This window comes from Dasypus novemcinctus, chromosome 14 (genome assembly GCF_030445035.2).
Source record: "Dasypus novemcinctus isolate mDasNov1 chromosome 14, mDasNov1.1.hap2, whole genome shotgun sequence".
NCBI classification, from domain to species: domain Eukaryota; kingdom Metazoa; phylum Chordata; class Mammalia; order Cingulata; family Dasypodidae; genus Dasypus; species Dasypus novemcinctus.
Window position 1 is genome coordinate 103,932,787 of NC_080686.1, and position 24,987 is coordinate 103,957,773.

Below are 24,987 nucleotides of genomic sequence, written 5' to 3' on the forward strand. Positions count from 1 at the left end.
TTCATGGGTGCGAGACGGCGGGAGAGGCCACCCCGGGGCCCAGGTCACACGGGCCACACGCCGACAACTCCGGGGGCGGCACCCTGTGCCTGGGTCCGCCTCGAACACCGAGGCCGGCGCCCGGCAGCGGGAGCAGGTGGGCAGGCCTCGGGGGCCGCGGCGCTCTCGGAAAGACGGCAGAGGACGCTGGCTGAGCTCTTTTGGAATTCAAGCCTGCCACGGAGCATGAAAGCACCAGCACCCCAAGTGACGGCGGCAGAGGCAACCGGGGGGCTCGGGGCACGCGGGGCCGGCCGCTCTCCTCGCCACCATCTAGGCCTAAGGGCAGCAGGCACGACACGGCCACCTCCGCGCACCTCGGCGCTGCACTGTCCCCCAACAGCTCCATGGCGAGCCCGTGCAGGTGACGGGGGCGAGCGCTCAAGTCCTGAAGATGATGGAACACAAGAACCTCCAGGGGGAAGTGAGGGGGACAGGGGGGACGTGACTGAGCCCCGGGACAGTGCGGCGGGGGCGGGCAGCATTTCTGACGACAAAGAGCCTCCAGAGCGCCACTCGCTGCTCCGCAGGGGCTTCTGTCCCCGGGCGCCAGCCGGGGCCCTGGGGCTCCTTGCAAATAGAAGGCCCTGGACTTTACCAAATATTTTGCTGTCAAGCCTTCGATTGTTTTTTGGCAGGAAGTGGTAATCATTCGAGGTTTCAAAAGCCAAAGGTCACGCGCTGATGTCTGCACTGTCTTTCAAAACCAGGTGGCTACTGAAGTGTGTTGTTTGGAGATTTAAGAGAGAAAGTTGGTGTTTGAGCACCGTCAGGATTTAAGAGTGTAGAAGGAGGGAGAAGAGAGCAGAGGGAGCCATTTTCAACCCACTTGCAGGAAAAGCAGGAAAAAAAAAGTGCTTTTGTGTTTTGGGCAGGCAAGTGAAAGTCCCTCGGGCCAGTGGGCTCTCTTCCCCGGGCAGAGAGGCTCGCTGTCTGGGGAGAAGAGCCTTCTGCTGTATTTGTGCTGGCCTCTGCGAATCCTAGCATCTCGGGGCTGGGGGCCCCAAGGAGCCACCCGGAGGAGGGGCCGCCCGAGGGCCCGTTATGGCACGCAGATTTTCAAGCCAGAACTGAAGAGATGGATGTTCACAATTCAGTCAATTCAGGCAACATTTTGGCTATTTTCAGTGTGGATCACTAAGCTTAAGAACAAACATGAATCTATTGGGAATTCAGAGGTAGCCTTTATCTGCATTTGTTTTTTTTTTCATCTGAAAGGTATTTAGAAACCACCTTCTGTAGTGATTTGGCTAAGCCAATACATTCACTTTCGACAATAAAATGGCAAAACAGAACCAAACAAGCACAGGTGAGGGCACCGCACTGGTGTGGGTGCGAGATTAGCACACAGAGGACCAGTGCGGGATTGAAAAGCTTCTTACTGCTTCGGACACTTGGTAGCATAACCACAAACACACGGGCTGGAGCACATATGCCTCGTTTAGCAAAACCACGAGTCATACGACAACGGCACTGGGTTTCAGCTCTCTCTAGCATCGCACCTACAGGCCAAGACACACACCAGTGACCGCGTGGCTTCGGGACGGTGGCTGGCCGAGGAGAAGCCCCGGGGCTCCTCACTTTCCAGGAACGCTGGCACCGAGGCTTCGTACCCAAGCTGTCGAATGCTGGATGAGGGAGCCAGGAGGAAATGCCCTAGGGAGCCATGGCAAACAACAAGGAAGTGGGCAGACCAAAAAAGTGTTCAAAGATTTACAACTCATCCCCTCAAAATCAATTTTCAGATCTCGAGAAGACGGCACACTAAAAATAGGTGGAAAACTTCCTTTCAGAAAAACAAGAAAACAAAGCTGATTTGTCCTTCATGAACGGTCAATGGACCCAAAGCTGCAGACAAGAACAGAGCCACGTCCACACAACTCTAACACGTAATACTGCAACACGGGGCGGCTGGCACCAAGGCGAAGCAACGGGTGGGATTCATAGCGTTTCTGCTATCACAAATCTATTTACAATCTTTTCAAACAAGTACAGCAGATGCAAAGTTGGACATAATAAAAGAGGAAGTTGTAAAAAAATCAGTGCAATTATTTTGAGTTGAAAAGTTTCCTTACAAAAAAGAGTCAGCAAGTGGGCTTCAGAGCACACAGACACCCACGTTACAAAAGTCACAAGTGCACTGAGTCAACATCGAAAAAGGTCACACCAGGCGAAACTGCTGGCATGGCAGCTGCGAGGGAGAAGAGTCTCAGTAACTTTAGACTTAAGATACAAATAAACATTTGCATTCTGAAAGTGAGGCGTATGAACACTGAGAAAGTTTCCATTTATTGTACATTCCTTTTTTCTTGAGCGTGAGAGATGAGTCAAAGAGAGGTCACAGGGGAACTCGTATGGCTTGTCTGGGCCACTGGGATTGTCCACTGTCTGGATTACGTCAACCTCTAAAGCGCCTCCTAAAGGAACTTGCCTTAGGGATAGGAAAGTGCCCGTGAGGTCTGCTAACTGTCCAGAGGATCTACGTCATGGGGAAGAATTACCCAGGTTTCCGTGGCGCCACGCAACAAGCCAAGAGCTACCATGGCAACGAGGGACCAGCGAAGCCGCCCCAGCCCCAGAGGCCTTCTAGGGACACTCTGCTACCCAACTGCACAACGCGTGGCTGGTCCACCCTTAACATATTGTATCAAATATATAATTCGACTGGAAAACGACCTTCAAAAAATAAAATTTAAATCACCCGCAGATCAATGTAAAAATACATTGCTGCATAGATAAGAAAAACAATTCATCCAGAAAAATTACATTTGTGGCTTTAAAAAATAAATCCTGCGAACTTGAAGGTAAACATTAGGTAATTTATAAAAACTGGGGGAAATAATTTCTATCATAGTCATTAGGTACCATGTACACTGGAATCTCCATATAGGCCAAATCCAGGACAGAAGGGAAAAAATAAATAGCAACATCTGCATTTAACAACGATACAAAAAACACAGTTACAACAGCACCCCCCCCCCCGCAGGAACGAAAGGTAAACTTCTGCAGCGAGCACCCAAGCACCCGTCGAGCCTCAGGAGCCACGTGGCACGGCCAGCCTCCCGCCGCGTGGGGCGCGCGTGGCTCCGAGTACGGACATTCATTCCAGAGGACAGCCCTCCTCGGCGCAGTGGGGGCCGCTGCCAAAAAGCACCCCCATCTTGAAGAGGAAAAGCAGAGCCTGAAACGCAGTATCAAAAACGTATATGCAAAGACTTGGCAAAATAGGGAAGAGCAAAACCAAACCAAGCCAAAAATAAAACAATCCCTTCCTAAAAAGTACAGGCAGGCCCTGTTTTAAAAAATGTATCCCAACTAGGAAAATCTGAGCTTACGGCACACACACAAAAAACAGACTGAGCATTACCAAAGGGCTCTTCTCCAAAGAGGGACTTGAAATCATGCCTGTTTCCTCTGATCCCCTGGCTGTTACCGAGGGAGGTGTCTAGAGCCGTGGCCGCCGGGAAAGGAGCGGAGGACGGAGGACGTTAACGCATTTAAAAAGGGGCCTTAGGACACGAGGAATCGCAATCGGGAGGCCTCTTTTAAAGAGATGAGAGAAATCCCAGGTTTTCGCTACCTCGCAATTTTCACACCCAGTTTGCCTAGAGCAGGGCACACCTGCTGTATCAGTGGGGTGGGGATGCACCCAGGGGTGGGTGCCCCTCCAAGCTGAGGGGCACCCCCAAACCCTAATGTGCGAGCACGGGGAAGGCTTGGACGACTCCTACCTTACTTGGAGGCCACGTGTGGCCTCAAAATTCATGAACAAAGCCTTGGGGCCGGGGTTTTCCTTAATTATCAGAGAATATAGCCTAATAACGGGGGCACTGGTAGAATTTTGGGGAAACAACTATTGACCTGAGAAACTGTAATTACAGCCATTTGACTTCGAATCATCAGGCATGCTCCAAGGTATGTGCTTAACCCAGCTGGAGAATTTGGTGTGTTAACATTTTTAGTATTAAAAGTTCTATAAAACAAGTTTAGGGCTTGAAAAGGTACCCTTCTCAAAGCACTTTGGCCCGCTTTAAAAAAAAAAAAAAAAACGAACAAAAAAACCTTTCCTACAAAATGATTGAAAAAGAAGTACAGGTCTAATTTTCTAATTTTCTGCGAGCCTGGGTATTAGCTTTGACACGTCTCCAAGCTCTGCTGCCAGGTGCCCCTGCTGCGGGGAGCTCCTGGGCCTCTGACATGCCCGCTTAGGCTTCGGGGGGCCCCAGAGCAGCCGGCGACTGCTCAAAATGCTGATGCCTAGGCCGGGCCCCGGAGGCGAGGCCCAGGAATCTGCCTTTCGACAGCCCTGCCCCACCCCCTCCCCCGGACACAGGTAGCAGACCCACACCTTGGAGGCATGCGGTTCTAGATGATTCCAGAAAGGGCTGAAAAGTAGCCCAATTTCAGGTTTTGGAAGTTCATTGTTAGAAAGAGTCCCTACTTAACCTGACCGCTCCTTTTGAAGACGGGGAGAAAGTGCCACTTGCCAATAAAATGACAGGGAATCGCAACAGTTCTCAGAGGCTTCTGTCATTTAAAGAGACGCACACACAAGAGGGACAGCGGGGAGACTAATGCCATTAGTAAGACACCCACATGCACACGCAGACACACAGCCACGCCGGCCCCCGCCTCCGCAAGCCGCCACCCCGCGCGGCCCCACCGCCCGCGGCCCGGCCCAGTGCAGTCGCCACTGCCGGGACCCGAGGGCCAGAGGTAAGTGCGGTGAGGGCGCGGGGGAGGCCCCCCGGGTCGCAGCGCAGCACCCCCTTTCCGGGCCCCCCTTGCTGAACACGGGTCCCACGCCTCACACCCGGCGCCCCGCGAGTGCAAACGGTCCCACGACCGGAGCCTTCCCGCACCAGTGCATAGATCCTCGGAAGCCCGCCCGGCCGCACCGCGCGCGGAGGACGCGCCCCCACCCGCGGACCCGCTGCCCGGGCCGTGGGCCGCCGGGGGCACGCGGGGCAGGGCGCGGGCGTGATGGCCGCGGGGCAGCCGTCCCTCCCGCCAATTGCATATTCCTGACCTTGAGCACTGTGTCCCCGGGCTGCCTCCGCGCTCCGGGAGGCCCGCCGCCCGCGACACCCCGTGAACATCCTCTTACGTTAAAGACACAACAGTGAAAATAGGATTGTACTGTATTCGTCACCACAGACCCGTATTCTTTAGAAACTTTGGAAAATAAATGTCACAGTCCTACAGGACAAATCTTATGATCAGACTGTCTGTATATTGTCTTTTTTTTTTTTTGTCTTTTTTTTTTTAATAATCTTTTCGTTAAAATGGCATTTGTCTGCCAATCCCTCTGGAACTCTGGATGGCGCAGCACGCCTGGCCCTTCTGCTGCCACCGCCCTGCTTTCAGGCCGAACGAGAGGCCAGTGCTGGCAGAGGACACCCGTGGACAAGCCTCAGGGGCCGCCTGGCCCCGGGCCCCGACGTGCTGCGCCAGCAGCTCGCTGGGACCACTTTCAAAGAAACTTTAGTGACGACATCAGAGTGTTCAAGGCTTTAAAACCACAATCGTGCTTTCTGTTGCTTTTACCTCTTAAGAGAATGTTCACAGCTAGTTTGAGCCCATCAATTTCATAGAGAATCATGTGTTAAAAACAAGTAAATCGAATGACCAAATAAATTAAAAATGTTTTAAAGCCCTGAGTTCATAGATTGGTTTTAGGAGATTTTAGGAAACATGGGACTCTAGTTTAATAAGCAGCTTATAGATTTTGGCAAACCATATTTCCTACAACAATGGGGTCTCATACAGGTCTGCAGTTCAAAATCCAAGATGGAATCTGGGACGGAAGGCATTCTGGAAAATGGAGAATCTAGGAAAACAGACGACGTCTCGTGTTCAATGCTGGCTGTCGCGGGAGGGCTGGGCAGCTGTTGGTCTTGAGTGTAGCTGGTCTCGTGTGAATCCAACTCGGCACACAATCGCTAAACACTGAAACACGTCAAGCAAAGTACATGGTGCGCAGCGTGTCCTGGTGCACCTGCACGGCCTTCGCCAGCGCCTGGTGGTCTCGCCCGTTACTCTGCCCCGAGGTATGGCTTCCTTCAGCACTGGGGGGACACAGAGAGGGGGCGCAGCCCTTAGCAAGGACACGTGGGGGGGAGGGTTGGGGGGAGTGGGGTGTGGGAGAGAGGAGGGGGCCCGCGCCAGCCCGTGGTGGTGGGTGGGCGGGGGCCCGGGCGGGCCTGCTCCCGCCTGCTCCGCAGGCTGCTCCCGTTCCAGGAGCTCCCGCCCGCCGCTTACCTGTCGTGCTCTTTGTCCACCAGGTGGTACCTGGCCCGGAAGGCCACCAGGTGGGCGTAGTACGCGGGTGCCGGGATGGACACCGAGCGCGTGCAGCGCACGTAGGTGTGGCAGAGCTGGTAGGTGAGGATCTGCAGCTCGTCCGAGGAGAAGCGGTTGTCATCCCAGAGCACGTGGTAGTGGGAGGGCCGGCTTGTGCCCTGCAACAGAGCACAGGCTCAGGGGCCGCGCGAGGGCGGGAGCACCCCCGGACAGAAGGCCTCGGCGACAGGCTGGGGCTGACGGGGGAAGCAGGGCCTGCGCGGGACAACCCGCCTCTGCGAAGCGCAGCCCGCACTTGTTCACATGTAGGAAGTGACAGGCGGGGTTGGAGCAACGTGGAGAACGGCTGTTTGGGGACACGGGGTCATGTGTGCCTGCTGGGCTTTCCATGATGCTTTATTCACAAAGGCGAGGAAAACCTCCGGGGAAAGCCACACCTCGATCGCGTTTTCAGGTGGGCATTCGAGCGCGGGTGTCGCGGTATCTCCTGCAGCTTCTCCAGCCACCTCGGGGGTGGCCCTGCCGTGTTAGGGGCCAGTGCCCAGGCGGCACCGGCCGGCTGACCGGGCCCACGAGAGCCTGCACCCGACCCCCAGCGGGCCTTTTCTGTCCAGGGCCAGGGAGGAAGGCTTTCGGGCTCTGCAATCTCGGAAGCATTTCCCTCTTAACGTAAAAGCCATTTTTCAGCTCTCAGACTGGACCAGAACAGGCCACTGGAGGCGCGACCCACAGGCCCCAAGTGTGCCAGCCCTGCCCCGTAGCCCCTGGCGATAGAAAGGATGGGGAATTTCTGTATTCGATCGGACCTTAAAAGCACAAAGTTCCTAGTGAATTCTCGACCGGTAGGTTCAAGTCTCTTGGGGGAGAAATGTTTAAGTCCTTGCTCACACTAAGAAAACACTTTTGAGCAGTCTTTGGATAAAAGCAAACGCCCTCCACCACTGAACTCCGAAGGCAAGCCTGGGGTCAGAGAACCAACACCCTCCCACCCCAGCGGGGGTCTCCAGCGAGGGTGGGGGGCACCCATGGCAACCCTCCCAGGATGCCTGGCACGGAGCTGCAGCTCGCGGTGCCCAGAGGCCGAGCGTTGAGGGCAAGGCGCGCGTGCACCCTGGCCCAGCACCCCGCCTCCTATGTGCAGCCCTGGGGGGGCCTCCTGGCTAGCTGTGCTCCGCTCGGGGCCCCCTGCAGTGTGCCCGCCCGGCACCGCCCAACCCACCCCTTCCAACGCACCCCTCAGCAGGTTGGGCCGGGCCTGTGCTGACCCCGGTGCCCCACGTGCTGCCCGCGGGGTGCGCTCGGCAAGGGCCTGGCAAGCGTACGATGACTGCCCTGAGACGCCCCGGACGCTCACCTGGATGCCCGCGTGGCTGCACAGGTAGAAGTCAAACTCGGTCGGGTGGGTGATCTTGGTGTCCACGGTGGTGCCCGCTGGAATGTTCCCGCTTTTCCCCACCTGTGGTGGCAAAGGAATCTCAGTGGGCGCTCTGGGCGGCCTGAGGAAAGGCAGACCGCAGCGGCCACAAACACTACGGCTCTGCCACCCCCTGCCGACACCGCATGCCCTAGGCCAGAGGCTGCCTCCTTCTGAAGGCCTGACGTTGGTTAAGACGTTGGCGCGGTGCCTGAGCGTTGAAATAAACGTTCACGGTTGGACTTAACGTGCTCTTTGGCCTGGAGTTACCTTCACCGCGTCTCATGAAGGCCCGGGGGGAATGCAGACTCGACTCTACTGCAGGATGTGCACTGAACACTTCTGAGTTCTTCATTATTGTTCATGATATTTTGACTTGAGGTCAAGATGGAAGTTTAAACAACACACAAGTCTAAAACTAAACCAGACGATGGACACGTGGTATGGGAGGCGGATGAGCTGGGGAGCCCCGTGAGCTGCCAGGTCTGTGCCAGAGAGCGCGGGAGGGTGTACTCCAGAAGTGGGAGCAGGGTGGGGGGATTACAAGTTACATCCAACCACTTAACCACGATCTACACGCGGGGATCAAAAAGTCACCTAAGATGGGTCCATGCCACAGCTGCAGCAAAACCCCACAACCTGGGAGCTACCCACCCGCCATCGGTCTCAGTCGGTCACCAAAGCCACCGAATGTTTCAAATAATATGAGAACAGAGACCTGCAGTGCACTGCCCACTGCTGCACCTTAGAGAACGGCCCCTTGTCAGACGCGGTTTAGTCGTTTGGTCGCTGCGGGTAAGGTCGACACGGGATCTATTCTCTTAATGGGCACTGGATTATTTAGTTTTTTGCTTACAAGCAATGCTGCCATCACTATTCTCTGTTTACAAAGGCATGGCATGGGTGTCTCGCCAGGGTGGAGTCCCCGGTCAGTTCTGCAGCGGTGGGGAGCCCTCTTGGCGACGGTGGCCCTGGGAGCACGGCGTGAACCAAGCTGCCCTCCCGGACGCTCCCCAAGGTGGTGCCGGGAGCAGAGGGGCCAGGCGGGGCTCGAGCCCAGACCCCTAACCGCACGCTGCCGTGGTGGGGCTCGCCTCCTAACACGAGGTAACACTCTCCCCCTTTTCCATTCTCTGAAGCACTTTGTGTAAGATCCTTTTTCTTTTTTTAAAATTTATTTCTCTCCCCTTCTCCCTGACCCCCCACCCCACCCCCATTATCTGCTCTCTTGTGTCCATTCGCTGTGTGTTCTGTGTCTGCTTGCACTCTTGGCGGAACCAGGAATCTGTGTCTCTTTCTGGTTGCGTTATCTTGCTGTGTCAGCTCTCCATGAGAGCGGCGCCACTCCTGGGTGCGCTGTGCTTTTTTCACACAGGGTGGCTCTCCCTGCAGGGCACGCTTCTTGCGTGTGGGCCACCCCCATGCGGGGGCGCCCCTGCATGGCACAGCACTCCTTGTCCGTGGCAGCACTGCGCGTGGGCCAGCTCACCGCATGGCCCAGGAGGCCCTGGGTATCAAACCCTGGACCCTCCATATGGTAGGCGGATGCTCTATCAGTTGAGCCACAGCCACTTCCCTAAGATCATTTCTTGAAGGTTTCATAAAATCTCTCGAAAAAAAAAATGACCGCTCTGGACTAACTTCATGAAATGAGCTAGTTTTCCCCCTTTCCCCTGCTCTCTGTAACACTTTAAAATGATATATTCCTTAAACGTTTGGTAAAATTTGCCTATAAAACTCTCTGGATCTGATACCTTTTGGGGTGGGAGGCTTTTAAAAATGATTACTGGATGATTTCAGCATTCTATATCCTCTGAATTAATTCTGGCAATTATGTTATTCTACAAATATGTTTCATCTAAGTTTTCAAATTTATCAGCATAAAGTTGATATCAATATGCCATTAAATTTAAATAATTTATAATCTATAAATTACAATTCCTCTTTTTGTTCCTAAATTTTTTTTTTTTTTTAAGGAGGTACCAGTGATTGAACCCGGGACCTTGTACATGTGAAGCAGGTGCTCAACCACTGAGCTGCACCTGCTTCCCTAACATTGTTTAATCTGTCCTCTTTCTTTTCCTCGTTGAGTCTTACTAGAATCGTCAATTTTCAAAGAAGTAGGCTTGACTTTGTTAAACTGCTCTATTGCTTCTTCCTCCTTTTTTCCCTGTTTACATGGTTTTATGTTAAAAATATATGTTTTTATTAGAGGTTGCAAGCTTACAAAACAATCATGTAAAATGTGCACAATTCCCATACGTCACCGTTCCACCAATACCTTGCATTGTTGTAGAACATTTGTTACAGATTATGAAAGAACATGATCAGACTATTACCACTAATTATGGCTACAGCCTACACTTGGTATATTTTTTCATACACCCCCTATTGGTAAAACTATGTACTAGTATTGTACATTTATTATAGCTCATGAGAGCACTCTCGTATTTGTACTGTTAATCACAGCCTATCAACCCCAAGATTCACTGTAATATATTGTCCCATGCCTTGGACAATCCATCCAAAGGGTAACTCAGTGGTTCTCACTTTCATCATAGAGTTGTGCAGTCATCACCTCGGTAAATTTTTGAACATTTTCCTTTGTCCAAAAGATAAAATCCCATACCCTCCTATTACTGATCCTTAGCATTGATATAGTACCTTCTTTGACACTGATGCAAGACTACTACAATATTGCTGCCAACTATAGTCGTAAGTTACACTAATTCCATGGCCCCGTGCCTCACATATTCTTACCACCTTGTAACAGTGATACACATTTGTTCCAGCTCATGGAGGTACACTCTTGTGTTTGTGCTGTTAACCACAGTCCCCATCACCTCCAGGTTCGCTGTGTCATTCAGTCCCTAGATTATTCCCTAGCTTTCTTCCAGGTGACATTTACAACCCTAGACTACCGCTTTCAGCCAAAATTCCACTTATAAACCAGCAGTGCTAGCTACACTCACTGTAATGTGTTACCATCAATTCTATCCATTTCTATATTTTTACAATCAAGCTAATTAAAAATTCTACATGCATTAAGCATCAGTACCCCTTTTCAGCCCTGACCCTATCTCCCAGTAATCTATACTCTAGATTTCAACTTCAAGTGTTTATTCTTTGTATTTAGTTCATATTAGTGAGACCACATAATATTTGTCCCCTTTTGTCTGGCTTATTTCATTCAGCATAATGTCCTCAAGGTTCCCCCATGTTATCATGTGTCTCCCAATTTCATTTCTTCTTACTGCAGCATAGTATTCCATTGTATGTATACACCACATTTTGTTTGTTCATTCATTGGGTGATGACACTTGGGCTATAATCCATCTTTTGGCAATTGTGGATAAGGCTGCTATGAACCTCGGCGTGCAAATGTCTGTTTGCGTCACTGGCTCAGTTCTTCTGGATATATTCCTAGTAGAGGGATTGTTGGATCATACGGCAGGTCTATATTTAGCTTCCTGAGGAGCTGCCAAACTGTCTTCCACAGAGGCTGCACCATTCTCCATTCCCACTAACAGTGAAAGAGTGTTCCTATTTCTCCACATCCTCTCCATGTGCTTTTCTGCCATTTTTATTTCCTCTTTGGAGAAATGGTGTTTTTCTCTTGCTGCTCTCAGGATTCTCTTTCTTTGGCATTTAACATTCTGATTATTATGTGTCTCGGAGTAGGTCTATTTAGATGTATTTGGATGGGAGTACGTTGTACTTTTTGTATACAATAGAGTTGGAAAATTTTCTAACATTACTTCCTCAAATATTCCTTCTGCCCCTTTCCCTTCTCTTCTCCTTCTGGGACACCCACGATACATATTTCTTGCCAACATTTAGTTCCCCAGACCATTCTTTTCTTTATCTGTTATGTTTGTGTTCAGAGTCCCTGTCTTCAAGCTCACTGATCCTTCGCTTCCGCCTCCTTGGATCTGCTGTTACATGCCTCCAGTGATTTTCATTTGATAAGATCTGCTATTTTTCTATGTTTGCCTTCAAATTCTTCTTTGTGCTCAGCCAGTATCTTGATGTTCAGAATCTCTTCAGCCATCTCATCGAATTTATTAAGGAGATTTGTTTGAACATCTACGATTAGTTGTCTCAACTCCTTTATGTCATTTGGAGGCTTATCTTGTTCCTTTGACTGGGTCATATCTTTCTGTTTCTTGGCACGGCTTGTAATTTTTTGTTGGTGTTTTGGTATCTGATTTACCAGATGTATTTATTCTGGGCACAGTTTCTCTCTTTAGTCTAGGGCTTTCTATTTGATTGGCTTTGTGCGACAGCCCTTCTTTGATATTTGGCTCAACTTAATTTGGAACCCTACAGTGGCTCGTGTTTAGCCAATCTGAGCTTTTTCAGCTCTTTTTCATCAGTTTCTTGCCCTTTCTCCCTTGCTGGTTGAGGGATAGGAGCTGAGGATGTGGTGGGTACTGTAAGTCGTGGAGGCTGTAGCAGCCCATGTTGCCCTAGAAACTGATGAAGCTTCTCCCACCTTTCTCCCCTGCCAGGGGTAGGAACTCAGCCGCAGCTGGTGTGCAGTCATCCAAGCTGTGCAGGCTGAGACCATCTGCAGTGGCCTGGAGAGACTGATGAAGCTCCAAGCCACTTCCTCCCCTGCTTGGAGTGGGGTGGGAGCCACAGGTGTGGGCGGTAAACTAAGCCCTGCAGGTCAAAACTGACCACGGTGGCTGAAATAGACTGACAAAGCACAGGCCCCCTCCTCCCCTGCCAGGGGCAGAAATGGATCATCCGGGGTGCCCAGCACTCGAGTCTGTGCAGGCCAAAAGCAACTGCAGTTGCCTGGAGAGGCTGGTTGAGGCCCCCAGCCTCCTCCCTGCTGGAGACAGGCCGAGATCCCAGACTAGGGCAGCAATCCAACCTGGTTGGAAAGAAGCTGGTCCCTACCTTCATTGTAATTGTCAATCAGTCCCGCTTCCCTTCATGCTGGGGGCAGAGTTAAAATGGAGGCCACTGGCCTTTCTCCAACTTGGACAGATTCAAACCTTAGTTGTTCTTAGGACTGGACTTTAGCCAGCCAAATTTACTAATCAGTAGCTGAAGTCGGTGCCCGACCACCTCTTTCTCCCTTGTTTTTGGGAAATGGAGCCTCCAACTCCAACCAGAGAATAGCTCCTGAGACATCTTGCATCACCAGTGGAGGATGGGCACCAGCCTCCAAGGCATGGAGAGCTCTATTCACAAATCCTCACTGCAGATGGGCAGTCTCCTCCTGTTCTTTCAAGGATCTTACAGGATGTGCTTCTGGTTGCCTGGGTCCCCTAACAGGTGATTTAGATAGCTCTGGATGATTACGAATTGCACTGCAGGATGAGCTGACTTTTGTAGCTCCTTACTTTGCTGCCATCTTGCCCATCCTCCCCGTTCCCTTATTTTCTATTCTGGGTTGAGGATGGGGTGTGGTGTAGGTGTCCCCAGGGATAAGCTGACTTCTGGAGCCCTCCTGACTCCTAGCCATGGAGGTCTGGAGGCTAACTGGAAGACAAGCCCGAGCACGTGAGCTCCTGTTGCCTGCATCTGCCTTTTCTATCCTCCTGCCATTTAGGCTTATTTTAATGTTCTCATTCTTGTTTTACAACTAACGCATATAACATGTGATATTATTCAGTTATGATTATTTTTCAATTTCTATTCTCTCTACACTTTTTTTAGGTGGTACCAGGGATTGAACCTGGGACCTCATACATGTGAAGCATGTGCTCAACCACTGAGCTATGCCCACTCTACTCTCTACACTTTTCCCATGAAATACACTGAGACTTGGAAATTCCTGAGACTTCCTTTGTGATCTGATATGAGGCCAATTTTTATGACCGTTCCATGTGAACCTAGCTGTGGTTTGCAGGATTCTTCTAGATCTGGCTTCATCATTTCACTCTTCAATTTGTACTAATTTTTACCTGCTTCATCTATTGGTTTCTGGTATAGGTGTATTAAAATAACCCTCTTCAGTGATAGATTTGTCAATTTCTCCTTAGCATTCTGTTATTTATTTATTATTATTTCACATATTTTTAGGTCATGTTGTTAAGATATATCTAAGCTCACAATCGTATCTTCTTGGTGGAACATTCCTTTTATCATGAAAAAGTCTCTCTCCTCACTTGTTAACTCTACTTCATTTAACGCCTTTTGTCTCAGGCAGCCATCTTGACATTCTTCAGTTTTAGGACAATGTATCTAGGTGTGGATTTGTTTTGATTTATCCTGTTGGGAACATGGAATGCACTTTTAACCTGAGAACTTCTATCTTTCTTTGACTGTGGAGAATTGTACAAATCTTGCTTCTCCCTCTGGATTGCTCTTCTCTCATCCTGGGACTCCTAGCTCTAGTGGAGCTTCTTGACACCCACATCTCTCCACTCCTCTTGCCATCTGTCTCTCCAGACGCACCAGAGCCACGCTCTCCACTCCAGCCTCCCTCTGAGGGCGGTGAAAGTTCGCTCTACTCTACTGAGTTCTTCGTGACTCAACAGTGCGTTGACATCCCTTCTGGTTCTTGAGAGCTGCTGCTTTTGGCAACTTCCGTGTTTCTTTTCCTTTTGGATAAAGGCATCCCTAGCCTGGGCCTCTCCTGGAACCTATGGGATTTGCAAACCAGACCCTCTCCCTGCACCGCAGGTAGCTCCTCTCGGCCACGTAGGCTGGGTCTCTACGAAACCCTCAACCCGTGGCAGAGCTTCCCTGGGACATGAGTTCAGGGTCGCCGGCAGGTACTTATGGGGTGGCTCGGGGAGGGGGCTGAGCGGTGGGGGCTGGAGGAGACTCACCCGCTCGTTCTTGTCGGTACAGAACAGCCTCGTGTGGTGCCTCTTCTGTACCACGATGAACGTAATCCCCGGCTGGTAGTCTTTTTCTAGCTTAATACAAGCCTCTCGGATGGCCAGTAATTCATGGTGGAGAACCTAGGAAAAGGGGGAAGGGGAGAGAGAAAGCATGTTTAAGGATTACCTCTTGAGGGACTCTTGCCACCTCTGAATTAAATCCCTTAACCATATGTACAATTTAACAAATATCTGTGGTTAAGTCTTCCCCACTAGCTTTTTATTAGCTGTGTGACTGCCCTTCTGAGTATGTTTTCCATCTGAAAAATGGACTCAGTACTCGGGTTTCATGGTTAAATGGTTTAAATTAGATAATGCATGAAACTGGCTGGCCCAGGATCTGGAATGTTCTAAGTGCCCGATAAACATTCCTGGCAGTAACGAGGCACTATGGGAGACAGACACAGGAACAAGTCGGTTCAGCAGCCACCCGCTGAGCCTGGGCTTCCTGCACTCGAGAGGAGGGAGAGGAGCCAGTGGAAAGCACTGGAGGATTCAAGTTCAGGTCCAGCCCTCAGCAGCTGTGGGGCTTCGGGAAAGCCAAACAACTTCTCTGATCCTCAGTTTTTTCACTTTTAACCTCAATGAAAAGATTGAAAACCATGTGTGGAGCACCTGGCACCTAAATGCCAGGCAGTCTGGGTACAAAAGGAGGAGACCGGTGCCTGTTCTCACCATGGTCCTCATGGGTAAAGGGGCCCACAGCGCATCCTGGGGGGACAGAGGCTATTACAGAGAGCACATCCGCGTCCAGCGTTACGTTACTAAGCCTCGAGAACGTGGCTTGGGTTCTGGGCTCACAAAGTCCAGCTGTGATTCCCTCAGGCCCGAGTAGGTTGGCGGGATGATGAGAACAGAGAAAGGCACGACCCTTCTCTCCAGCAGGGACGAGGGTGACACAGGATCACAGGGCTGGGGGCTCAGGAGAGGGGACAACACGGCCAACGGGAGGGACCCAGAGCTTCCGTGCACGGGGCACGGCCGGCTCCGGCAGCGGCTCCGCCCAGCTGGGACAGCCCCCCATTCACGGAGCATCAAGTCCACTCGTCCGGGCCACGGCGGGCTTCAGGAGGGCGGCAGCTGCTGGCCGGGCCCCGAGAGGCGGGTGCGTTTGCGCCTGGTCACGTGTGACCGAGGCCGCTGGCCGCTGGGGCCTCTGCGGCACCCCCGGGCAGCTGCCCTCCCGCCTGGGCAGGCCAACGCCGGCAGGATGCCGCCGCACGCCTGCCTCCCCGGCGTCCCTGCGTCTCCAAATCAAACGTCCGCAGGGGCCGTGGAGAGAGGCGGCGGAGAAGCCTGCCAGGGCGCCCGCTCCCGAACACCAGGTCAGGGGGGGCTGCCGGCCCGCAGCCCCCACTCGGGCTCCGGGGCTTTCGCCCACAGCAGCAGCCACACAGCTCCTGGGCCCCCTTCCCCCAGCCCACTCCAGGGCTCATGCTGTCTGTGCGCCCCCTCCCCACCCTTCCAGACTCCAGATGGCCACCCACCAGCCCTGCACACAGAGGTGCTTCCCAGCAAGGTCACCCCCTCTCTGACAGCACCCCACACCCTCTCCCTGACATTTCCCCCACGGCCCTTCCACCCCCACACACACACACCCGCCTCCTCTCCGCTCCCTCCGCCCTGCCTCGGCTTCATCGGCCCAAGGGCTGTCCCCTGGCCGGGCCCTGCATCCAGGCCCCACCGGCCGTCACCCTGCCCGACCGGGTGAACGGACCACGGGCGGGAACGGGGAGAGAGGAGGCCGGCGCCGCCCACCTGCTGAAACTGCCCCTCGGAGACGCCGTCGCGGTAGAAGATGATGCGGGTGGGCTTGAAGCGCGTGGACTTGTAGAACTGGATGAGCAGCTCGCGCACCATGGCCGCCAGGTCCTGGATGATCTCCTGCCGGTGCTGCTGCACCCGCACCGTGGCGCAGTAGCGGTTGGGGTGGGCGTCCATGCTGCCCACGACCTGTGGGGGGCAGGCAGGGCGCGAGGGTTGGGCGCTCGCCCCGCTGGGGCGGGGGCAGAGGGGGGGCCACTGGAGGGCAGGGGCGCCCCCCACCCCCCACTCATCCCTGCAGAGCGGCGGCTCCCCGAACCCACCCGTGACCCTCGCACGTCCGTGCACGTGGCCACGCTCTACGCGGACGCTCCGAAGGGCCAGCAGGTCATCCAAGGCACATAAGTAACCAAGATCGGTGACTCAGAGCCTCGATTCCGCGGCGACCAGCTGAGCGACAGCTATCAAAGGAAACCACCGGGGCCTTCCCGCCAGGTTTTCAGGGCAAATTGCTTTCCCAAAGCACCCACGCAGAGCCCGAGATTCGACCCCTAGGAATGGCAAGGCGAGCCAGGGTGGGAGTGGGTGTCTCTTTCCATCACCAAACTCCTAAAGGTCAACCAGCAAGAGCCCGTGCTCACGCGCACACGGTGACGCTGGAATTCCTTTTTATCGGGGATCTGCGGATCTGGGAAGGCATCAGTGAGATTCCCTACTTAGCTGGCGACGGCTAACTCACTATTTTTTAAAAAAACATTTAGGGAGAACAAAGAAAAAAACTCTGATGTCACTGAAAAACAGAAACTATTTCTTAGACACCTGCCCTCTTTCTTTGGAAATGCTTTCGGAATGACTTTTTACTCCGTTAATTCTCCCCGTTACACCACATCCTTTGTCCTACCTTGGGCTATCATTTGTTTCTCAATCCAAGAGGAAAAGAAACAGGCTCTCAAATGTTTCAAGCAGGTATAAACAGAAACAGAACTCTATCGACGGAGGACTGTGGGCACGCGGAGAAGCACGCCGGTTTCTGTGCCGGGCTGTTCACTGATCACACGAGCGGGTGGCCGGCAAGCAAAAGGCGCTGCGTGCGCGGCAGGGACTACTTCAGGGGATGCTGCTCTGACAGAGGAAGCAAGGCCGCTGAACAAGCAGCACCAGGCCGCCCACGCAGGCTGCCGCCGGCTCCCCCGCGCCCTCGCACTCCCTTCGAGCTCATCCCGTCGCATCAGCCTTTCCTGAACACTTCCGATGTGCCCAGGCCAGAGTGTGCTGGGTGCCTGGGGACCCCTCGGGAGGCGACCGATCTAATTTCCACGTTTTACACGGGAAGCTGCAGTTCGGGAGGGCGCAGCTCAACTGCCCGAGTAAACAGAAGACAGAGCCCCGGCCTGCGCTGCTCGGGCTCGGGCCAGAGTCACTGCCTGGCCTGGCCCGAGGGGACAGGGCCCTGCTCGGCCAGTTCGGCCTCACCTCGCTGGCTCCAGGGATGGTACCACAGTGGCGGGAGGAGGGAACTGGGGCGCACCGCCTGCGGCAGGCACACCGCCTGCATCTGGGGGCCCCGAGCTGCTCTGGGAGGGTGCCTCTGCTCTCCAGGTGCAACTCCCGCTGCCGGGGAGATCCGAGGCCTCTGGAGCAGGCGCACCTCCAGGGAGCAATGGCGGGGGGGGGCATCGGTGGTTTCAGACCCATGTCTGGGTGCCCAGCGGCCCCGGGCACCAGCTCCCAAGCAGCACCCACTGGGGACACCCGCCTGTGCGCCTGGCTCCCTCAGCTGCAGAACACCATTGTTTCCCCTCCAGGGCCACCTGGGGGTGACCCCCTTTGCTCTCTGCACTATGTGGGTGCACGGTCCGCCAAGTCCTTTGGAAAAAGGGCCCCGGCAACAGTGATTGCCCCGACCCCCCAAGAACGGTCAGCTCTGGGTGTGGAGCAGGTGTGGTGATGGACCTGTGCCTTCTAAGTAGGGGGAGAGCAGAGCAGATGTGAAGAACACACCTTGGCACTGGGATAAAACTTACAGCGTTAAAACGGGGAGAAGGGGTCAGCCTGAAGCCAGGGCAAATGCTTTTTAACAAGCACAGTGTGTTAGCCGCCAGCCCTGCTGGCTCTCACCCGTGCGTACACGGGACCGTCAAAGAGGCCCCCTGTCCAGGTGAGGCCAGAGTGAGTCGTGTGGGCCGTTCTCCAGTTCTGCTGGAGTCCAGAGCAGGGGGGTGGACGTGGACGTGGTGGGGGAGGCAGCGGACATGAGTCGGCGGGCCGCGGGACAGGAGGGCAGGCTGGCTGCGGCCGCCCCCAGGAGCCGGCAGGCTGCGAGGGATTCATTTTGGACCCGTGGCCCCCACAACGGTGGGATAAGAAATCCCTGCTTTTCAGCCAGCTAGGTCGCTGTCCTTTGTTCCGGCAGCCCTGGCGAACTCAGACCGGTGCAAAAGGAAAGGTGGACCTTTAACTGCAGTTTGATTATCTTACGTTTAGCATTTTATAGAAAAGGCCAGGATATACTTAAAACGAGGCCCAGCATGAAACGCGCTGCAGCGCCCACCCCTGCGGGCCGTGGAGCCGTCGAGGTGAGACCCGAGCAGCAGGTGAGGCCGTGGGGATGAGAGCCGCCTCGCTGCGGGCTGCTCGCGATCGCGGTTTGGGCAGTGCCAGCTCGCGCGGTGCTTCCTGCTGTGCACCACACCAGCGGCACCTGTAATTATCCACGGGACCCTGACCTCGCGACCTCGACCCCTGCGGCGGAGCAAACCTCGAAGGAAGGAAGGAACCGCGGCCAGATGGATGGGGCAGCGCAGGCACCCCTTCCCTGCGGCCTCCACCCGAGCACAGGGCCCCGGGGCCCCAGGCGCAGCGCAGGCGTCGCTAGCGGGGGGCTGGGGGACGTGGTCACACTCACCGCAGCAATCGAAGGCTTCTTCCCGTCCCCAGCGGGGGGGTGCGTGACGTCTGCCCCCAGGAAGATGACGGGCTGCTGGAACACGGGGGGCCTGCCGGGGAGGAGCAGGGGCATGAGAGCTGGGGCCTGGGATCTCTGGCGTCACAGCGGGCCATTGCGACTTTTTTTTGCCGTAGTGAGGGTTTTGGGGTTACGCTTTTAAAAGGAGCCCTTGTCTTCTGGTGGTGCCAACAGAGATCCTTGCAGATGACACGGTATGGGGCTAACCCGGGGGGGTCGGGTGGGGGTGGGCGCAGGAGACTGGGCGGCCCCCGGGGCTGCGGGAGGCACTCTGGGGGCTCACCATCCTGTTCCCTGCATCGTCACCACGCAGGCTCAAGACCAGAGCACACGGACGCTGCGGCTGGTGGCTCGCCTGCAGCTCCGCTCCTGCCCCTGGTGCTCTGGTGGGGCCGCCCTGCCCACCGCAGGTGTAGCAGCACCCCGCCCCCACCCATGGGGGTCCAGGAGCCCCTCCCCAGTCGTGACACGGCCCAGGGTCCCGGGGGGCAGAACCCTCCCAGCTGAGAAGCCCCAACTTCTCCCCACAATCTCTTAAACGTTAACCGTGTTCAGTGCCATTTTTCTGAAGAGGCCGCGGGTACGGGGACTGGGCATAGGGAATCATTACTTAACGGGCACAGAGATTGGATACGGGGTGATGAAAAGGCTCCGTGAATAGCGGTGATGGGCACACACTGCTGTGAAGGTAATTAACGCCGAAGGTAATCAGCTTTTAAGTGCACACTCAAAAACGACGAGGACGGTAAGTCCTACGTTAGGCTCATCTTACCGTGCCAAGAGCGTTCAAAACAAGAGCGAGATCCCTGGGGGGGCAGGCGCCATGCCCTGGGGGTCGTGCCGAGGGGCTGCGCGTGCTGGGGTCTCACCTGCCCTGGGGCAGCAGGATGTTGTTGACGCCCCCAAGCTTGACGTTGATCTTCAGGCAGAGGTTGGACAGGGTCTGCGGCGTCGTCCTCTGCACGTTCTTCATCTGCACGCACTGCGTGGCCATGCCCAGCACCGTGTCGCCCACGCGCTTCACCTCGGCTGCGGGCACGGGGCGTGTCAGCAGCGCGCCCCAGCCGCCCGCACGCGTGCGCACGAGGCACCGGGCGGGGTCGAGCCCAGGACGACAGGGCCCTTCGGCAGGCAGATGGAGGAAGCCGGGGCGCCTGGGCCGGCTCCGCGCTGCACTGCTGGGCCGCACCCGCCCGCGCACCCCGTTTCCGACAAAGGACTTAATCGGTGGGGGGTCCCAGGGTGCTGGGGCTGGCGAGACCAAGGCGGGGGGGCATCCCTGACCTCGGAATGAGACCCTGATGTCACAGGGCAGGGGCGGGTGGAGGACTGAAAATCAAACAACTGGCTTTCCTAAAATCCTTGGCGAGTGCAAACTGGGCATCAGAGAGCGCCCCGGGCCGGGCCCCCAGCCCTGGGTTCCTGCAGGAAGCACCTGCTTCGCGGCCCCCGGGGCCCATCCGTGAACGCAGGGGCGCTCCTGGGGGTCGTAAACAGGGATGCAGGATGGCATCGTCTTTCTTCCTTCTGTTGGATGTGTGACTCGGAGGCAGGTGCAGCTTTCCCACGGGCCTGGCCGGGGGAGGGTGGCCTCCCGTGAGGACATCCTGCGCTTCTGGTGCCCCGTCCACCCCAGATCCCACTGGGACCCCCCCTTCCGCTCCGACCAAGCTGCAAACCGCCCACCCTTGCCCCCTCCACACAACGGGGCCTGTGGCTGATTTATCGTGGTATTCTTGGGGACCCGGGACATCAATGTAGGGGCCCAATACATGTGAGCTGAAAGAACGTGCAGACGCCCCTTTGGTAAAGGGCGCAGGTGACCTTCCAGAGAATTCTGAGGGAGGGCCGAGCAGGTGCTGACGACGGCAGCCTGGAGGCGCACTGAACGGACGTCCCTCCGTCCCAACAGCGCGTGGGAACCAGGTAATCACACTTGCCAAGCCCTGGGCCAGCCCCCCCGGGCACGAGGGCCCCAGCAAGGCCAGGGGGCTGGGGTGGCGCCCTGAGCACAGGCCCCCAAGGGGGCGGGCCGGCGGGGGCGCACCCACCGTAGACGGGCGTTTTGCCCGGGAGGATGACGACCACGAGCTGCAGGCCGGCGTAGGTGTTCTTGAGGTGCCGGAACATGGGCTCCACGCTGTCGGCGCCCTGCGCGTACTTGCAGAAGCACGGCTGGCCCTGGATGGGCATGCCCGCGTCCCTCGAGATCTTTCTGAGCTGCTCCGTGAAGGACCTGCGGCAGGCGGCGCAAGTCAGGGCACGCGCTTCGGGCGGCGACGCTCTCGCGTGCCCACAGAAACCAACGCGTTTCGTGGTGCTCGGGCTCGGGGCAGAGCGGCAGCGCCCGGGGCGTGCACTCGGGACAGAGGCTCGCCTGGCGCTCCAGGGGTTGCCGACTGCCACCACAGCGTGACGCAGCAGACCGGATCCGCACTGCCGCCGCGCCGACGGCACGCAGCGTGCCCGCGGAGGGTCCCCTCTCGCGGAGCGCTCGGCCAGCAGCGGCCAACGGCAGCCTTCCGAGGGCCGCAGCGGGCACTCCGCTGCGGGGGGGGGCACACTTTCTCAGCAATTAGTCCTGAGCTCCCTGGCCTCATTATCCCAGGTGTACCACTATCCCCCCCATTATCCCAGGGAGCACCACCTGGATTTGGATAATGTAATCACGGGAGGAAAAAAAGCAAGCCAGGGAAGCGGACGTGGCCCAGTGGTTAGGGCGTCCGCCTACCGCATGGGAGGTCCGCGGTTCAAACCCCGGGCCTCCTTGACCCGTGTCGAGCTGGCCCACGCGCAGTGCTGATGTGTGCAAGGAGTGCTGTGCCACGCAGGGGTGTCCCCCACGTTAGGGGAGCCCCACATGCAAGGAGTGTGCCCCGTAAGGAGAGCCGGCCAGCGCGAAAGAAAGTGCAGCCTGCCCAGGAATGGTGCCGCATGGAGAGCTGACACAACAAGATGACGCAACAAAAAGAAACACAGATTCCCGGTGCCGTTGATAAAGACAGAAGTGGTCACAGAAGAACACACAGCGAATGGACACAGAGAGCAGGCAACTGGGTTAGAGAAATAAATAAAAAATAAATCTTAAAAAAAAAAAAGCAAATCACAGCTACAGCACCGACGCTCAGCCCCGCCGGCCTCCGTGAGTCAGGGGTGCAAGAGGAGACAGGGCGACAACTGCTGCTTCAGGCTTAGACTAAAAATAACATGGCCTTCTAGAACAAGGGTAAAGCAGCTCTGGCTCACCCTCGTCGACGGCGCTCGATCCTGCACCCGTGAGTGCAGCTGAGGAAACACTGCTCTGTCTGCATTTCTACCTCTGTTAGTTTATCTCAGGACCACTTAGCTCCAGGCAAAGCCAGAAGTAAGCGCTGAGGGCAGGAAACGGGGCAGGTCTCTGCGACTGAAGGCCCGTCTCCCAGGACCTCTCCCTGTGCCCGGGGCTCAACGCCGGCCCTTCTGCCGGCCACTGGGGGGGTGGCAGCTGCCCCTCTGGTGGACGTTCTCCAGCCGCCTGATGGCAGCTCTCGCTGACAGGCGCTTTACGGTGGCCACGGCTTCTCCGAGCCACCCTCTGCTTAAAAGAGTCCGTCACCTGCCGTGCTCCGCGCACTTAGCAGCTTTCTCCTGCTTCTCACCGGGAGGGGCAGAGGCAAGAGCCGCCTTTTCCCTTTCGGGCTTGTTTGGCACAAAGGCCTGAGAGCAGCGCGTGGGGAGCGAGCTACTTTCCAAGCACCTGAGTCTGGGTGGGAGAGTTGGCCTGCTTGACGCTCGCTTCCTTCTGCCGCCTTCCGGAGCCAGGGCCCCCCTTCCGCGAGACTCGGCCCTTCCCGGGGAGAGAGGGAGGCCCGTGTGCACCTCCTCCAGACACCCTGTGCCGCCCAGGCCAGCGGCCGGAGCAGAGCCAGGCCCAGGCTCTCCCTCCTCCTGCCTTCCTGTTCCACTCCACGAGGCTTCCGGAAGGGCCCCTCGCCTGGCCTTCCCACCCCCCCGTTTACCAGCAATCCCACGTTCACTCGTCTCCCCTTCTCACTTAATTTTCAGAGAGATGAAGCTAAAATGTCCTAAAAAGTAATTTTAGTCCGTCGAATCCCATTTTATTTAGCTTTTATATTTTGAAACTTAAATCTTTGGATACTGTTTCCCTGCCTTTATAATCTGGGCAGATCCTCTGTGCTCACCCTAACCACGGGTCGGAGAAGTGAAATCGAGGTGGCCCGCGCTCCCTGGCCTGGCCTCCTGATGGAGAGGGGCTGCCAGCCCGTCCCCGCAGGCAGCCGGCCTCCCCGGGGCCCCGCGGCCTGGCCGGTGGAAGCCCGCACGCCGCCGGCTCCCGGGCGCGCTTACTTGAGGTGGACCTCCGTGCACTGGCGCTGCGGGGCGAAGCACGCGATGGCCCACACCTTGATCTCGATGCCCGTGTGAAACTGCTTGTTCCTCATGTCCCAGACGCCCTGCACCGGGGTGGCGATCGCTTTATTCTGCAAAGGACAAGAAGTTTCGAGTAAGAAGACGTGGGAAGCCTATTCCTCCGGCTTTGTCTCTTGGCCCAGCTGTATAAGGGATCGTATTCTCTTCCTCCTAGGGCTGCGAGGAGGGTCGACGAGGCCCTGGTTCGGTCGGGCACGTGCGGCGCGGGGTGCCCCGGGCTGGGGGGTGGAGGAGCCCCGAGCCTGCTCAGAAGCCCTCCTCCGGGGACGGGAGCAACCTTGTGCCACGGACGGGTGGGTCCACGCGGCGGAATGCCGGGACGGTCAACGGCCTGCGCAAGTACAGCACGCAGCAGCGGCCTGTGAGCGCTGCCTGTGCTCTAAGAGAGAACGGTAGGTGAGAAAAACAAGGCGCAGGAGTGTGTGTGGTATGCCACTAGTTGCATAAAACAGGGAGGAAAAACTTGTGAACAATCGCTGGGCAAATTTACAAAGGAATCACGCCAGTGGCTTCCTGGGAAGGCAACTGACTGCTGGGAGAGAGACTTTCCTCTGTAATCTTTTTGTATCTTTTCAATTATGAAGCATCAAAAAGCAAAAGAAAACAAAAGAAAACAAAAAAGCCTTTAGGTCAAAGAGTAAGAAAGAAATAGCTAGAAACAAAAACAAACAAAAACGCAAGGATTACAGTAAAAAGCTGTCTGGGGAAAGGGTGTGAAGCCACGGCGAACCCTTCTGGGGCGTCAGCAGAGGAGGCCGTGCCAACCGTGCCACAGCGGCGGGGCAGCGGTCACCCCATGCCCAGCAGGGGTGCCCAGTCCATCTTTTGGTGGCCGTGGGACCAGTCCACGGGACCTGAGGGGAGACCCTTCTGGCGAGCACGGAAGGGGCTTGCAGGCCCCGCGCGCCGCTGTGCAGGGCTGCTCGCCAAAAGCTGGAGGTCAACCGGGAAAGCACTGCAACCACCGGCAGCGGCTAACTGCTGCGCTTGCTCCTGGACACCCCCAAAGCAAAGGGCAGAAGACAGGAAAACAGAGCAAGCCCCAGGCTTAGCCCAGCCCGGCTGCAGGAGCCAGCGCACGAAGGGCGTTTCGGCTTCGGTGGGTGTGAACGAGGCCAGGGAAACCGAGGCCGCCGTGAAGCCCCGAGACCTGGGAGGCTCTGACCGAGAGAAGGGACTGCTCTGCCTTGCGTGTGGTCTCGGCCTCCGCTGCCACCCCACCCTGT

The 24,987-nt window shown here is 55.8% G+C and overlaps 1 protein-coding gene across 1 annotated transcript in view; it reads right to left on the reverse strand.

Annotated features, from left to right (window-relative positions):
• Positions 1 to 5,279: 5,279 nt before the first annotated feature.
• AGO2 (argonaute RISC catalytic component 2) overlaps positions 5,280 to 24,987 on the reverse strand; it is a 108,765-nt gene continuing 89,057 nt past the window's right edge. The window contains 9 exon segments of the mRNA XM_058276091.2: positions 5,280 to 6,107; positions 6,301 to 6,500; positions 7,697 to 7,798; positions 14,548 to 14,682; positions 16,360 to 16,554; positions 19,271 to 19,361; positions 20,200 to 20,359; positions 21,382 to 21,566; positions 23,678 to 23,811. Coding sequence (XP_058132074.1) covers positions 5,999 to 6,107; positions 6,301 to 6,500; positions 7,697 to 7,798; positions 14,548 to 14,682; positions 16,360 to 16,554; positions 19,271 to 19,361; positions 20,200 to 20,359; positions 21,382 to 21,566; positions 23,678 to 23,811 — 1,311 coding nt within the window. The 3' untranslated portion in view covers positions 5,280 to 5,998.